The following is a 15,737-nucleotide window of genomic DNA, read 5'->3' as shown; positions in this document are numbered from 1 at the left end:
GAATACTGTTATATATCTATTGTGACAGTTGCAGTCATTCTCTGATTATATTTTCCCCAGATGCATTATGCCTTTTGGTTATTTTCAACAACTCTACTACCGTCAATCACTTCTCATTCTTCACATGAGTGAGGGTTTAGAAAGTGCGTTCAATGTTAGCATGCTAATTAACGCTGGATGGAGGGATAGGGATGAAAACAGAACGGGAAGTAAACACTTCAAGTTTAAGCAGGGGGACAGACTGTGACTTTCAAGGAAGGGAAGATAAGCGGAAGGTTTCTCTCTTTCTCTACTTCTGTTCTCGCTCTCTTCTCCTTATAAGGGAAAGGAATGGCTGGGCGAGGAGGGCGGAAACGGCGCGCAGTGACAGCTGGGAACTGCCCCGCACATACAGGAAGACCCGAGACGGAGCGAGCTGAGTGAGCTAGCAGACACCCACCGAACGCAAACAGATCAAAAACAAAAAATCTGCGCTAGTTCAAGCGAGAAGGTGAGGTGCATGTGTTCTGTATCAAGCCGACTCCGTAGCGATTCACTAGCGGTCCCCTTTTTGAATAGTTGGGTACATAACTAGCTAATGAAGTAATCGTAATGCACCGTTTCCCTGTATTAGACTGTCATTGCTCTATGTTCGACAGTTTCTTCTTTGACATCCTCGGTTTGGTCATAATGCTGATTTGAATTGAATTGAAATATGCATGCGGGGTGTAAAGATGCATTGCAGTGACTGACGCTTAGTAATCGGTACGGAAAGTTCGATGGTTCATTTTGCAGACGAGGGCGCAGCTCCGAGAGGGAGGGGGCATTCACGAAAATACAGGAAATAGCAGAAATATAGCTAGAGGAATGAGGAGATCGGGTGGACCGGCGTATATGTGGTGTTACTTTTAATTAGTAGTTTATTTCAGTTTGTTTCCGGCAGTATTATCCACGAGCTATCATTGTTTTCATTTCACCCCACGAGCTGTGATGTGGTGGTGCATGTAGTCTGTTGCAGCGTACACTTTGTAGGAACCTACCTCGGCCGACTCCCAATCCCATTAAGGCCAACCTTTAAAGATTAGCTGGCTGGCTAACGCGCTCCAGACAATATTGGAGCTTGTTGTGCGAACACATTGCTGTACTGTCTCGGTGCGGTTCAGCAAGTGCCGCGTGGCCTATTTCTCATCACTACAGCAGAAATGACCTGCATTCAATTGGGATTTAAGACCGACTGCGCCGCTTCACGCTGTATATCCAAATGCTTCGGGTTTGCGCATTCACGCAAGGATTCCGGGGCTTCTGGGCAGAGATTCTGCGTAACCTACTTCTCGGTTCATCAATATTAATAGCTAGCCAATTAAAAGTAAAAAAGCATTTTATCATCTGTATTTTAATGTTGAAAATTTCAGCTAAATGTACGAATATCCACACAAAGCAGATCTGACTTTAACTGCAGTCTCTGCCTTTTTTGTCCGGGTGTGTCTGAATTTGTTGGGGTGAGCTCATGGTAACCTAAAATCAGTGTTATCAAAGGGAAAGTGTGTGCGTGTTTGCCTTTAATACGTCATTGTGAGGGAACTTGGCACCTCCGTGGCAATATGGTTCGTTGGAGCAGAGTGAAACACGAAGAGCAGAACGCTTCCGACTGCTTACCACCTGGACCCCTTCCAAGCTTCACCGGCTGCAGTGCCTTTGTGGAGGCGCGTCCAGGTGCTGGAGACGTCAGACGTTTCTCGCTATAACCGTTATCTGTAACTAGTGCCCTGGTGCCCAGATCATTCCAGCCTTGTTTGAAATGGCAAGGCTGGGCTGGGTTGAGTGACACACCCATAGTAGGTGAGTTGTGAGTCAGACTACCAGTGTCTTACTTATCTCCAGTCCAACAGTGCAGGGAACCAAAATGCACACATTTAGGTCAAGGGTAGGCAAAAGTGGGCCCTAAGAGCCAAAATGGAGGCAGGTTAAATCAGATGCTTGTTTAAATGTTTTTCATATTAAGGAAATGTTTTTGACCAACACTAGAACTACATTTGCCTGTATTTTTACAATGAATCCTTGAATTTGGCAGCAGGGGTGACCACGAAAGAGTGATTGATTAGGCTGAAATATTGTCCTGTGGAAATACCAAAGGATTATGATTGGGATTCAAATGGCAATATAAAAAGTAGCAGAATGGTCCAGGCTCTGTTTGCTGTATTACCAATATAATTATTGTTTTCATTCATTTGGATTGACTTGCAAGGCAGTCATGGAAAGTTAGTGACCATGGCGCAGGCAGCCGTGAGCAGACAGATTTTATTTTGGCATACCATTGTGCAAAAATGCATCCTTAAAGTCGCAACCAGGAGCGACTGAGTGGAGCTCATGCATGTAAGAGTACCTGTGAATGAGCTGCTCTGCTTTGCAGGTGTCAGGTTTCCACTTCTATTGTGTAACATCAGGCTTGAGGCAGTGCGCGTACGTGCATGTATGTGTATGTGTGCACTTGGAATTGTGCAAGGGCGTTTTTCAACAGTGGTCAGTTTCCTGAATTTGCTCACTCAGCGCACAGGCCTTTTTAAGAAAATGCAGCGTCTGCTTTGGAATCTACCAACTGCTTTCTCATGAGCATTGGTTTCAGGCATGCACTGCCCAGGTCCCCAGATCTGTATATTATGTGAGTTTGTCAGTATTCTCCTTGGTGTCCGGTATCAGCCCGTGCAGATTATATAAGGATTAATGAATATGTGTGAATGCCCACAAACAAAGGATGAGTGTTCATGAGCAGCTTAGAATCCAAGAATGGACACAGCTTTTGTACACTGGTGATATGCACTGACCTGAATTGTTTCAGTGAAATGTCTGTTTTTCAGATATCCAAGGGTAATGTCCAGTGGTGTTTAAGAAAGAAATTTGTCTCTTGGAGTGCAAGAGGTTACCTGTTTTTTCTTTGTTTGTTACACTGGACTAAAGAAAAACAAATCTTCAGAAATGGCAGTGTTTGTGATGCTGATGCTCAGGCTGGCTGTTCTCAGATGATGCCCCCCTGTTCATTGGCCTTTGGCAGCTCCATGTAGTAAGGCACATAATGAGATATTTGTTTTGCCATATTTTGCTCATTGTAATACCACCAACTGGAACAATGTTTTTTGTGTAGTTAATTGACAAGTATGTGAGGGGAATGAGTTTGAGAGGACAATGGAAAGTAAGATCATTAATATTCTAATTTAATAACCAGCTATGGTCCAGTGTTTGGGCATATCTCTGTAAATTGTCTGCCGCTGGAGGATTAGGAACACCTGTTGCCCACTGACATTTAAATCAGTTGCAGCACTGAAAATACCACTCATAATGGGCATCTGTTTTCTATAACAAGGGACTGTTTGGCTCTGAATGTGACACCCGCTCTACCAGGAACAGATGATGTAGGTTGATATGGAAAACAACCTGGGCAGGAGCTCTGCAGGATGCCGGCTGGAAACAGTTGAGCAATGTCTGGATGCACAGCAGCTGGCCCCCTAGTGGTGGAATGAGCTACCTGCCTAGATCAGGACAGCAAAATCACTAATCACCTTTTACCATCTCCTGTGGGCTCAACTCTGCAGACTGCAATTTGGGTCATCAGACTTCGATCTGTGTTCTGTAGCACACCTGTATACAATTTGTCATTCTTGTCGCTTTTGTATTGATTGCCTGATACTTGGTGTTCATTGTTATGTATGCTAAGGTTATTTTGCAATTACATGACATGGGTTAAGGTGGCTCCATGTTGTTTTTAGGGAAACGTATCCAACTCCTTTTTTTGCTGTATGTATAATGCAGTTTAGTATCACATGGGTGTGTGAGTAACTTTGTGTAAGGAAATCTTTCATAAGTTGACAATCATAATCATAGTAATGGGCAGGAGAAGGTGCAGTATGCAGGCTACAGTAAAAATCCCAGGATTCCTCCACTCCAATCACCTGCATACTTGTGTGGCAGTTCCTGACTTGTCCATACTCACTGCATTTTCTTCCCTCCTCTTCTGCATTCTTCAACAGTTGAGAGTGACACAGCACTTTCAGCATACTATAAACCCTCGCTTTCAAATAACTTTTTTCTTTTAAAATATTAATTAGATTTTGTATCACTTGTATTTTCATTTTATGTTTAATTCAGGGTTTTATTGAATGATCTCTTACTGCAAATCATTAGTTGCAGTTGTTGTGTTCTTGTACTGTTGTGTTTCTTCCACAGTTTAATGTGTGCTTTGGCAGCCCAATTCTGTGTAGGCCCTGCGGCATTAAGAGTTTGACTTGGCTAAATAGTTTATGTATATGAAAACTGTAAAATTCCCCTTCTGTGTCCCCCCACTGTGGAGTTCCCACCACAGCTTAAACCACAGACATCCTTGAAAAAGTGTAAGAAAGATGAATAATTTTATAAAAGTCTGATAAGAATGTGAATAATATGGTCAAATGTCTTACTGGAACAAATGTCTGTACACACAACACTCCTCTGGGACCAGAGCTGAGGATCTCCCCTGTCACTCTTTCACTCCGGGACTTCATGACAAGACTTTGTGTTATCTGTGGGAATAGTTCAGTCTGTAATGTCATTAGCATGCATGGTCTTTCGGTTCCAAATGTCACATTTTTCATGTAGTTATTATTTATGTTTGATGTCTTGTGGTCTTAAAAAGACATCCTTTACGTGCCCTGGAGTTTTGCACAGAACAGAACCCTTCTCCTTGACCTGTCCCTTGGCTTTCTCACCAGGCATGGCAGAGCTAGCAAGCTTGGTGCAGCGTCTGGAGGTGGCTGTGGGGCGACTGGAGGCTGTGTCAGGAGGTGGTGGCGGTGCCTTCGCCGGGGGCAGCTCTGGAGGTACTGCAAGCCATTCGTCTGGCCTACCTGACATAATTTGTTGCAGCTTGAGACATAAGTGTAGTGTAATTGGGGCTAATAACATCATCTTGATTTGTCAGGCTATTATGAATCAATTTTTAAGGGCATGTAATGTAAAACATCAGGAACATAAGTTTTCTCTGAAATAGACTTTGAGATAATATGAACTTGTCATCACTTTCATCATTTTAAATATAGAGTATATGAATGAAGTCTTCCTCTCTTCCCTCCTCTCCACTCTCACAGTGGTGGCGGCGTATGTAGAGGCCTATGATGAGCTGATGTCTGGTCCAGTGTCACAGTACATGTCTCTCAGCCAGCAGATAGGGGGCGACGTTCAGAAACACGTAAGTGTGTCTCCAGCTGGTGGTTTCACTTCTCGCACAGGTGTATTTCCTCTACTGTGAGGCAGCATCTGTTCTCTAATCTCCGCACTCTCATTCTGCTCTCTGCTTCTCTCAGGCGGAGATGATGAAGAAAGCGTTTGACGCCCAGAAACAGTTCCTGATCACTGCCTCCCGCTCTCAGAAGCCGTCTGATGTATGTCAGAACAGCACATGTCCACACTTACAGATAATACACAAAAAATAATTTGTTCTTTAATTTCAGGGGTCCCTCCGCAGTTTAATTTGTTTTTCATTATAAAACTGCAAATGATGTGAGGGTAAGATTGCATATGGGTATAGGTTTTTGTCTTTCTCCCCTCCCACCTAGGCGGCAATGTCCTCCCTGCTGGCGCCTGTGTCCAACATCATCCAGCAGGTCCAGTCCTTCCGTGAGCAGAACCGCTCCTCGCAGCTGTTTAACCACCTGTCTGCTGTCAGCGAAAGTGTCCCCGCTCTTGGCTGGGTTGCAATGGTAAGTAGGAGGAGCATACTGTTGTTGGCAGGGGTTACAGTGATTTCAACTACAGTGAACTACCAGCAGTGTCTAATGTCCTGTGAAACCTTGTATGTATAGGTGTGTGGGTGTGTGTCTTTCTGCCTCACTGTCTGTCTGACTTTCTTTCAGTATAGTTCATACTTTGTAATGGTCTCTCTGTCCCTGTCAGGCCCCTAAGCCAGGCCCCTATGTGAAGGAGATGCAGGACGCTGCCATGTTCTACACCAATCGTGTTCTCAAGGATTACAAGGAAAAGTGAGGACCACCGAGTCTAACCATTTCTTTGTCTGTCTGTTGGTCTGTCTGTCTGCCTCTGTCTCAGAAGGCTTGTAGCCATTTTATTTTGTTAATATAGTTAGTATGTTATTATAATATTGCTGTTTTGGCTCAACAACCACTGTAACACGCTGTACTCTGTGCTGTTGTGTGTTTGTGTTTGGAGTAAGGATGCTACCAGGAACAGGACTTGCACTGTGAGGCTTCATAATACAACCACACATCTTTATACTTGCGTGTGTCCCAGATAACTAGAAATACTCCGAGATCTTTGCAGCTCAGTTCTAACGTTAAGGTTGCTTTTACTAACACTTCTTGTAAATGTACAGGGAAAGAGCAGAGGCATTTTGTGAGAATTGTGATGAAAATGCACTCAGTCAGCATCTATGATGTCATTCATTATTCATTTTTATTTAATGTTGCCTGTACGTATCTGTTAGAAAGCAGTAAAAGTTACACAGTGTCAGGTGAATTGACTGACCTAGTTTTAAATACACAGGCTGTCCATGTCTGTATCGTATTTTTATAGCACTTGCTGGTAAAAATGCAGCGTACAGAAATAAGTTGTTTCTGTCTTATTCAGTTTAAGCTACACAGAGACCCCCCACCTGGTCTGTCTGATTGTTACATTCTCTCTGCCTCACATCTCGTTTGATTGCCAGGGATAAGAAGCATGTGGATTGGGTGAAGGCCTACCTGTCCATCTGGACCGAGTTGCAGAACTACATTAAACAGCACCACACCACAGGCCTCACCTGGAGCAAGACTGTGAGTGTCTTCACGCTCAGCTCGTACTACCAGCTGGTCCAAGAACAGGTTATTCATGCATTTCTGAAGTTCTGCTGTTTTCTTAGTTTAACCATGTGTGTTTTTTCCCCCTTCCCTCTGTCAGGGCCCAGTAGCCTCAGCCTCCTCTGTAGCCACTCCCGCTGCTGCAGGTGGGCCTCCTGCACCTCCAGGGCCACCTCCCCCTCCCATCAACCTGAACCAATCCTCTGGTGGCGACTCTGGCTCCACCTCCCGGAGTGAACTTTTCGCCTCCATCAATAAGGGCGCTGACATCACCAAGGGTGAGGGAAGATGCTGCTTATGGAGTCTCTTCAAACTCAGCACTGAAAATATATTACAATATTTCTATTTTCATGTAGGTTGCTTGCAGCGGTTATTTTCATGTAACAATTTTTATGTGAAAAGAAGTGATCACATGTCACAAAAAGAAAAATGATGATAAAATGGTATTTTTTGATTCTGTAAATGAAAACATGTTCACTCTGTCTTCATACTTCACACAGGATACCTTTAAATTCAAAATGCTCTTAGTGCATGATTAGTGCATGATTCTCCTTACATTATGGAGAATATGTAACATTATATATTACGTATTTGTAACATGATTCCTTTCTGGTTTTTATTTGAAACTGGCACTACTGGCTCAACAGATGAGGTCATGTTTATATTTTACCATCAGAATGTGCAGAGTGTCCATTCCATTGTTGAAGTACATGTGTGTAACTTATGTCCCCCACCAACCAGGACTGAAGCACGTGAGCGATGACCAGAAGACCCACAAGAACCCAGCACTGAAAACCCAGGGGGGTCCCGTGCGCTCTGGGCCCAAGCCCTTCTCCTCTCCCCGGCCCGCAGGGGGCGCCACCCCTGCCCAGACTTTGCCCCCTGTCCTGGAACTGGATGGCAAGAAGTGGAGAGTGGTGAGAGCGCAAACATAGCCGCGTATAGCGCATAGCGCGGTCATAGTCATGCACTGTGAAATAGGAGTACGGCATGTCCTCCCTGACTGCTTTTCCAAGGGGGAAAGGCATTCAGTAATGCCTTTCTGTTAGCATTCCACATGAACACTTAAGCTGTCCAAGGCCTTTCATAAAACTCTGTGCTGTATGTCAGAGTGGAAGGCTGGGATACATGATGCAGGGGGGATTTTGCGTAGGGTGACTGAGTGCTGAAACCCGTTAATGTCGGCTCTTAAACCCTCACATCTGTTGTCCTCTCCCCTCTGTCTGTCTGTCTGCAGGAGAACCAGAACGGCGCTCAAGGGCTGGTGATCAGCGACACAGAGCTGAAGCAGGTTGTCTATGCCTTCAAGTGCAACAACAGCACCCTGCAGGTCAAGGGCAAGATCAACTCCATCACCATCGGTATGCAGCTGTATGCAGGCCTTTGTTTTGTCTGTCTGCCTCATGGTTGTCTGTCTGCCTCATTGCTGTTTTCCCAAATCATATTGCACCTAAAATTATACGGTACACCTTCCCCTTCTAATAGTTGACCTAAAGTAAATACATAAGCCTCTACATTTCCAGTACAGCATACAGTTTGACCAGGAAAGGAAAATTGTGTGATATCTGAAAGTTTTTCGGCTGTGGGACAAAATCGGTCTGACAGCTGTTTGAATGGATGAAGAAACTTTTGACCTGTTAGTGCGTGTTGTTGTTTTCAACCAATATTTTGAGCAGTCTTTGGAAATCTAAGCTTAAGTGTTCACCTCTGAGCTGCCATTATGCTACAAGCCTCTGTTGAAAGAACAGTATGATTCAGGCTGAGATTAGGAATAATAACTAAATTAGTAAATTAGTAATAATAATAGTAGCTTTTTCCATTTGGTGAGATTGTGTGCAAATCAGGTTACTTTTTTAATTGCAACATTTTTTAATGTAAAAAATAAAACCCTACCTTTGTGTCTGTGTGTCCGCTGAGGGCTCATGAATGTCACTATAAGGGGAATGGAAGTACAGTGACACTGACACTCTCTGACGGAGTGACGGATGTTTAGCGGGACTGTAGTCTGTGTGTGTGTCTCAGTCACATTACCCACTGCCTTCTCTCCCAGATAACTGTAAGAAGATGGGTCTGGTGTTCGATGATGTCGTCGGGATCGTAGAGATAATCAACTGCAGGGACATCAAGGTCCAGGTGGGTGTATTTGTACAGCGCAGCATCTGAGGATTCTGGCACAGGGTGCAGTGCGTTGTGATTTGCCAAGTTCCTGTGTATGAGTTTGCATAAGGCTAGTACGAATTTCAAATTGCGGGGCACTTGTGTTGTGCTCTGAGAATCTGCATTAAACAGGAAGGGCAATCATGCAGTTGTGGTATTTCCTGATGATTCTGATTATGAACTTGAGAAGGACAAATAAGCGTACACTCGGCTGTGCTGATTCATCTTTGCCAGGTACCACATGATTGCATGAATGTCTTATCTCTCTCTTTTCAGGTAATGGGCAAGGTGCCCACCATCTCCATCAACAAGACGGATGGTTGCCATGTCTACTTGAGTGCCGATTCACTGCAGTGCGAGATCGTCAGTGCCAAGAGCTCTGAGATGAACGTGCTGGTGCCCAATGAGGGCGGAGAATTTGTGAGTAGGGGGGCGGGGTGGGGGGGTAAGGGCTGGTTGGGGGTGGGGCAGACACTTTCTTCATTCTGGGGGGGTTTATAGGCTGAACCATAATCATGGACACAGCAAAGCTTCAGATATTAAAAATTTTAATTTTCTTAAGTTAAAGCTTTGATTGTAAGTGACAACAACTCAGGTGCAGAGTGATAAAAGTAGCAAAACATACTTGACTAATTGAAGTGAATGAAGGCTGAGGAGGAGGTGAATAGAGGGGATGGTTAATAGGGGTTGGAGATAACGGGGGGGGGGGGGGGGGGGGGGGTTAAGAAGGGTGGGGAGTGTTTTAATGGCAGTAGGGACAGCAAGATTGGGATCTTCATGAGTTCATCTGGGTGACTGAAATAATGATGTGCCCTCTCCCCTCTCTCTCCCACAGACTGAGATCCCTGTACCAGAACAGTTCAAGACTGTGTGGGATGGCAAAAAGCTTGTCACCACAGCGACCGAGATTGCAGGATAAGGCAGCCCGCGAGAGACCGTCCCCCCTCTGCAAATGCCTACCTGACTGACCAACCCGACCAACTAATCACAAAGTAGACTTGAGATGCCAACCTCTCTCTCACATTCCCTATCTCCCAGTCACAGCTGCAGCTCCACCTTCCTTCAGCCAATGAGAGGACTGCTTGCTTTATCTGGAGCAATCCTTCAGCCAATCGCGGGGAGCAGCTTTTCATTCCATTCGGTAAACAGGGCTTTATCCGTGGCCAATGAGGAAACTCCAGTCTAGTTTTGCCAACAACCATTAAGGCGTTCTGCTTTTTAATTTGAACATTCCAGGCAACTGAAAAAAGACCAAGATATTCAGAATAGCCAATACAACAAAAAATGTGTTGTCATAGCTTGTACCTTTCAGTTTGACTCCTCTAATAATTTGGTTATAATATTTGTTTTCCAACAGCCAGTAGTGTGGGGGGGTCACTATATGTCTTATTCCCGTTTCTTTTTTGTGGTCAGGGGGGGCAGGTGCTTAGGGATGTAGGTGGTTTCTGTTCCATATATGCAATTCAGCTGTAAAGCACATGTACAACCCTTCTCCTGTCATCAATACTATCATTCAAGACGATGATGATAATAATATTCATAGAGATGATTAAAAGAATTGGTGTCCTCATCCTCATTTAGGAATAATTAGAGAAAATAACGAGTTATGTGCAGGATCACTGTTCTCTTTTTTATCATTAACACTTAAGAAAAAATGGAAATGTTAAAAAAGCAAACTAAAAAAAAATAAACACAAAAAGTTGTTGTTCTCCATGTCGTATAGCACTCCGTACTGTACAGAGTATGTTACCTTCTGTCTTTCTTTTAAAAGTTGACATTCCACTTGGCAACCCTACAGGGAAAGTAGAAACAAGAACGTGCAGTAGAAGGTGTGGGGGATAGTTGTAGCTCTTGGTGCGAACTAGAAGAGAGAGTGAGTTGCAGAAAGGCAGCATGCTGTTGAATGATCTCTGGTTGTTTTCCTTTAACTGTTGTACTGATCTGTGCAGATTTTGCTTTCTGTTAGTAGAGCATCATAAACCCCCCCCCCCCCCACCCCGGCAGTACCACCACACAACTACCTGTCTACCTGTGTGTCCTAGGCCACGTTTGTCTTTTTGCTTTGTAGCTCTAATGTAAAATTCCTTTAGTGTCAAATTTCAGATGTTTTTTTTTTTTCTTTAACTTCTGTTCCTTGTTTGGGGTCAAGAATTTAAATGATCTTTGAGTACTGGAGGAAGACATCTTCAAAAAAATGAAAAAGATACAATAAAATAATTCCTAGATCTTAGATGTCATGAGTGTCTGTTCTGGTTGAAAGTATGTAACTGAGTACTAATTGTGACTCTCTCAAAGTTTCAGTCTGGTCTTTTGTGACAAAATTAAGAGAAATTTATAGCCCTTCAATTGGAGTATTCAGTTGATGATGTAATGTAAGTCCAACATACTGAAAGACTGCAGGATTTCAAGAGGTTGCACCTTGTATTCAGTCTAGATGAAAAGCTGCAATGGACACTAATGTGTGGACCATTTGCTGCATAACTGCACTGCATCATTCACACGTTAGACTGCAGCACACTGTTCTGTAGCTGGACTTAACAAGTCACTTCAGTGTCCAGTGTCACCACTATTGCATCCAGTGAATGCAGTGTTGCAACAGATTTGTTCCTGAACGGGCCTCTTAATGTCAAGGCCTTGCACAGTATAGCTGTGCATGGGGGCAGCTGAGGGTGTCTTAAATGGGCAAAGGGAAACAACTTTAATGTAAACAAAACTACTTCTCTTCCTAGTTATACTATTTGAATTAATCTAGATCCTCACAGCATTTGATGAATAAATAATCCTTCATAAGAGAAATGTTTGATATATTTTATAAATAGCACCTGCTATTTCTGGCTGGGTGATGAGCTGACTGCTGTTCTACCACATCCACAGTACCTGGAATTTACCCGTTATCAGCATCTTGGCATTATTAGCCTAAATACCATGTTTTATCATTGTACATAAAAGCACCCCCCAAAAAACAAAAGACATTTCAGTACAATTTTATTTCCATTTCCAAAAAACATACAAAACTAAGATTTAAAGTCAATGCATTTAGTCCATTCACATCTTGCTGTGCCAGTCTTCTGGTTTTAATTGTTCTGGGAAGAGCTGAATTAAAATCTCAAATTTATTCTTCAGTACAACAGACAGAGTAAAAAAGAGTTATATGCCCACAAAGGCAGACAGGTTCTGTGCATTTAAGCAATGACTGATTACAGCAAGTAAACAGGAGAGCAATGGCAATGATCTTTGAATTCACTGTAAATTAAGGTAACGATGAGTCAGGCTGGTTAGGAGTGCATACATACCCTACAGTGTATCGTTGTTGGAAGCTGATTTTGTGCGCGTTTGCTTGTGGGCCCAAGAATGTCCACATTGTGTGTGTAAGTTCATCGCAGGTAAGGCAGTAGCTTGGCATTAAACCACTCCCTTGTGAACTGCAGGTGATCCCCATCTGAGGACAGGAACACCAGCTTCCCTGCCTTGTCCATCTCCGCAAGCCCCAGACGATCCTGCAAAACAGACACACACAGACTCTGTCACCACTGGACTAAATGCACACAGACCCTGTTGGTAGGGGACTAAAAATATACAGTCTACATTATTTCATGACTAAATACACAGTTTCCCTGAGATTCCTTCAAAGTTAGTACCAGGAAATCTGATCTGACTCTCCTTTAAATAGGTAATGTCAGTTAGAAAACACTGCAGTACAATACCCCAAAGAAAAACAGATTTGAACATGACAGACATTACAAACTGCACAACCTTTTAACCATTCCAATATGCCAGTGGCCCAGTGGGTGACTCTATGGCAACCTCCACATACTGTATGTGCAAAAGCAGCAATAGTATTTGTCCACAAACAATACCTCCTCTGAAGTCCAGGCCCAGTTCTCACCTTAAAACTGCCTGGAAACTCCACAGAACGCTTGAATACTCAGCCACCAATGACTTTGTTGTACTTGTGTTGTACAAAAGCATGTTCTCAGCAAGTGTGTGCTCACATATGTGGGTGGGTGAAAGACGTGAATGTACCTCTTTATACAGAGCGCTTTCCTGAAGAGTCTCAGTCTCCTTGGCTTGACCTGGCTTCAGGAACCCAAACCACTGGGAAAGACAGAGGAGAGGGGCACTCAGCATGTGATTATACCCTAATTATGGACAAAGTGGCATCAGCTGCCAGCCACACTATCATCCTCTACCTCTGTTTCCACAGGGTCAACAATGGTGTCCTTCAGGAACTTGACCATCACAAACTTTTCCAAAGACTGGAGATTCTTCTTATAGGACTCGTTCACTGCCTGGGAGGGGAAGAATGGGTGGTTAGGAACTGTGTCGAGACAGTCTGGATGGATGTGGATGGACAGATGGACACAGAGAAAAAGAGACAGACCCGCTCCTGGTTGATATCAGCAAGGAAAAGGCTGTGTGTTTTGTACAGCTCTTCGTTAAGGGGGTCATGCCAGTACTGCGCCTGCACAAGACTAAGAGAGATAGAAATATTGAGAAAGAAGATTGATGCCTGCCAGACACACACACACACACACACACACTCACACACTCACACCTACGTACTGTTTCTGCACAAAGTCGCTGTAGGCCCCAGAGTTAAGCTGCTTGCGGATCCAGTCACAAATGTGTGAACTCTCTCCTGGACAGCGGGGTAGGCCGTACACTCCTGGAAGGATGAGAAAGAAAAGCGAAGAGATTTTACAGGGTTATAAACAGACTGAGACAGTGCTGGCTACTGAACTTAAGAAACTAGAGAGAGAACAACACACCATTGCTACGGAGCCATTACCTTGATGCTGCCCCCCGACAGAGATCAGGGTCTTCATAGGCGGGGATGGGCAACGCTGAGCCACCGCCCTCCTAGAAGGGTGGAGAGAGAGCTGAGAAATACGATGGAGAAACAGATAAGAGGCATCTTCCATTCATTCAAATATCCTAAACTTCTGAATCAGTCCTCTGCCCTGGCCCCCTCTGCCACATAGGAACATAATTCTTCCAGCTTTACCTGTTGAAATGATCCAATTCTATCACAATCCACCTTTTCTCTGTGATATACACCTATATTCTTTTGGTCCAATAGTAATTAGGTATGTACTCTCCAGCTGAAATCCCCACCACTCCCGCAGCAACAGGTCTCCACCCACCACCTCTACTCACAAAAACTGCCCCCCCTGGGAGAAACCCATGGCGTTGTAACCCCCTTTAAGTTTGGGGTCCCGGGCCAGCTTGTCACAGACGAAAGACACTTGTGCATTCACGTCCATGAAGAAGCTGTTCTCTGTGTCCTGAAAGGGAAACAAGAAGTCTGGGTTAGTGCTGGGGGGGGGGGGGGGGGGGGGGGGCAGGGGAAGTACAGGGAAGTGAAAGGGATTGGTATGACGGGCGTCTGAGGGGCCGGGGTCATGTTTGCACAGTTGGGTAGGGAGAGATGGCAAAATGGATGTTGTACCTCCGAGATGGATTTGCCAATCATCAGTGATAAAACATACACTCCGGGAACCTCCTTCTCAATCATCTTCTTAATTGCACCCATACTCAGTGGGTTGCAACAACTGTCCCCTATATGCACAGAAGGGAGAAAGGACAGAGATGGACACAAGTGACATTTCTTGTGGCTATAAAGTCCCTTTCTGTGAAGGGCAGGAGGCAAAACAATGCGTGCGAAAATAACGGCCTTTTTCAAAGAGGGAAGTGGTCAGTAACACTTCCGTGTCTCAATGTGTGAAGCACCCTTCCACAATGTGCTAGTCTCTGAACACTTCTGTATAAACAGGAAGGCTGAAATAAACTTCAGTTTTTTTCTCTGCGTATATACTCAACACTGAGCCGCGCCATTGTTTTTCCACAGTTCGGCAGCTTTAATGACTTATATTTTCATTCTGCGTCAGTCGTATTTCAGCATGAACACAGTACTGTTTACACGACTTCACACGACTTGCACGACAAGAAGAGACATCACATTACACATGCACGTTTAAAATAAAAAATGATGTCATTTCAAATTCTCACCCATGCCGTGCCACATAACGAGCGGGACGGTCGTGTTAGATCCCACAACCGAGCCTAAGACAAGGAGCAGCAGCGGCCCGGCGCCGAACAGAAGCCGCAGTAGAGGCGAGGAAGTCATGTCCGAACACTGAAGCGGTCTAAAACAGCGAGACAAAACAGACGCAATCAGAGTGATCGCCGAAACGACAGCACAGAATATTAATCAGTACATCATGTGACCCAAAGAGGGGAAAACAGTCATGTGTTTTCAAAAAATGCACCCAAACTTGGTTTAAGACGCTTTAGTTGCATGCGAAGCTTAACCCACTTTTGCGCATTTTCTCCTGGTTCAAACGCTTCCTTGCAGGCTACTAGTTAATTAGTAAACATTATCGACCAGACCACCTTTCGAGCGATTCTGGGCAAGCTTGCTAGTATCGTACTTACTTATGAGCACCAGTCCTTTGATATCAATGACACTCGTCCACTCTGTTTATTTTCTGGATGGCTTAAAAAGCTTTAAAGCAGATTCTTCGGCTTCAGTTGTGTCAAACTTGGTAACCAGCTAGCTATAGCGCCAAGGCAAAGTGAGGCTGAAGTTAGCCCGAATTTACACTAGCAAACCAAGTAAGGCCTGGTTTGAACAAAATGCCAGCAGCCAGGAGTAACGCCGTTGTTTCCTGAATATCTACAACATCAGCGACATTTGCTCTCGGTGGTTACTGCCTAAAATCCCCAAAGATCTCAAGTCTATTATTGTACTTGTTACTTCCGCGTCACATGGTAGGGGAGTGG

The 15,737-nt window shown here is 44.3% G+C and overlaps 2 protein-coding genes across 2 annotated transcripts; one reads left to right on the top strand and one right to left on the bottom strand.

Moving 5' to 3' along the window:
• The first annotated feature begins 362 nt into the window (after positions 1 to 362).
• Positions 363 to 10,591, top strand: cap1 (CAP, adenylate cyclase-associated protein 1 (yeast)). The gene is made up of 13 exons (XM_036516150.1): positions 363 to 490; positions 4,719 to 4,826; positions 5,094 to 5,194; positions 5,310 to 5,387; positions 5,562 to 5,705; positions 5,899 to 5,984; positions 6,668 to 6,773; positions 6,898 to 7,075; positions 7,539 to 7,714; positions 8,035 to 8,158; positions 8,848 to 8,930; positions 9,231 to 9,374; positions 9,790 to 10,591. Exons 2-13 carry the CDS (start codon positions 4,721 to 4,723, stop codon positions 9,871 to 9,873), a joined length of 1,410 nt encoding a protein of 469 aa, XP_036372043.1. The 5' UTR covers positions 363 to 490; positions 4,719 to 4,720; the 3' UTR covers positions 9,874 to 10,591.
• Positions 10,592 to 11,922: 1,331 nt separating this feature from the next.
• ppt1 (palmitoyl-protein thioesterase 1 (ceroid-lipofuscinosis, neuronal 1, infantile)) lies at positions 11,923 to 15,710 on the bottom strand. Its single transcript, XM_036515628.1, has 10 exons — positions 15,390 to 15,710; positions 14,964 to 15,100; positions 14,404 to 14,513; positions 14,112 to 14,239; positions 13,744 to 13,814; positions 13,518 to 13,620; positions 13,336 to 13,426; positions 13,145 to 13,243; positions 12,978 to 13,049; positions 11,923 to 12,451 (listed from the first exon to the last, which is right to left on the bottom strand). Exons 2-10 carry the CDS (start codon positions 15,079 to 15,081, stop codon positions 12,329 to 12,331), a joined length of 915 nt encoding a protein of 304 aa, XP_036371521.1. The 5' UTR covers positions 15,082 to 15,100; positions 15,390 to 15,710; the 3' UTR covers positions 11,923 to 12,328.
• Positions 15,711 to 15,737: the final 27 nt, after the last annotated feature.

This window comes from Megalops cyprinoides, chromosome 21, assembly GCF_013368585.1.
Source record: "Megalops cyprinoides isolate fMegCyp1 chromosome 21, fMegCyp1.pri, whole genome shotgun sequence".
NCBI classification, from domain to species: Eukaryota; Metazoa; Chordata; class Actinopteri; order Elopiformes; family Megalopidae; genus Megalops; species Megalops cyprinoides.
The sequence above is the reverse complement of the archived record's forward strand: the minus strand, read 5'-3'. Positions and strand labels throughout refer to the sequence as shown.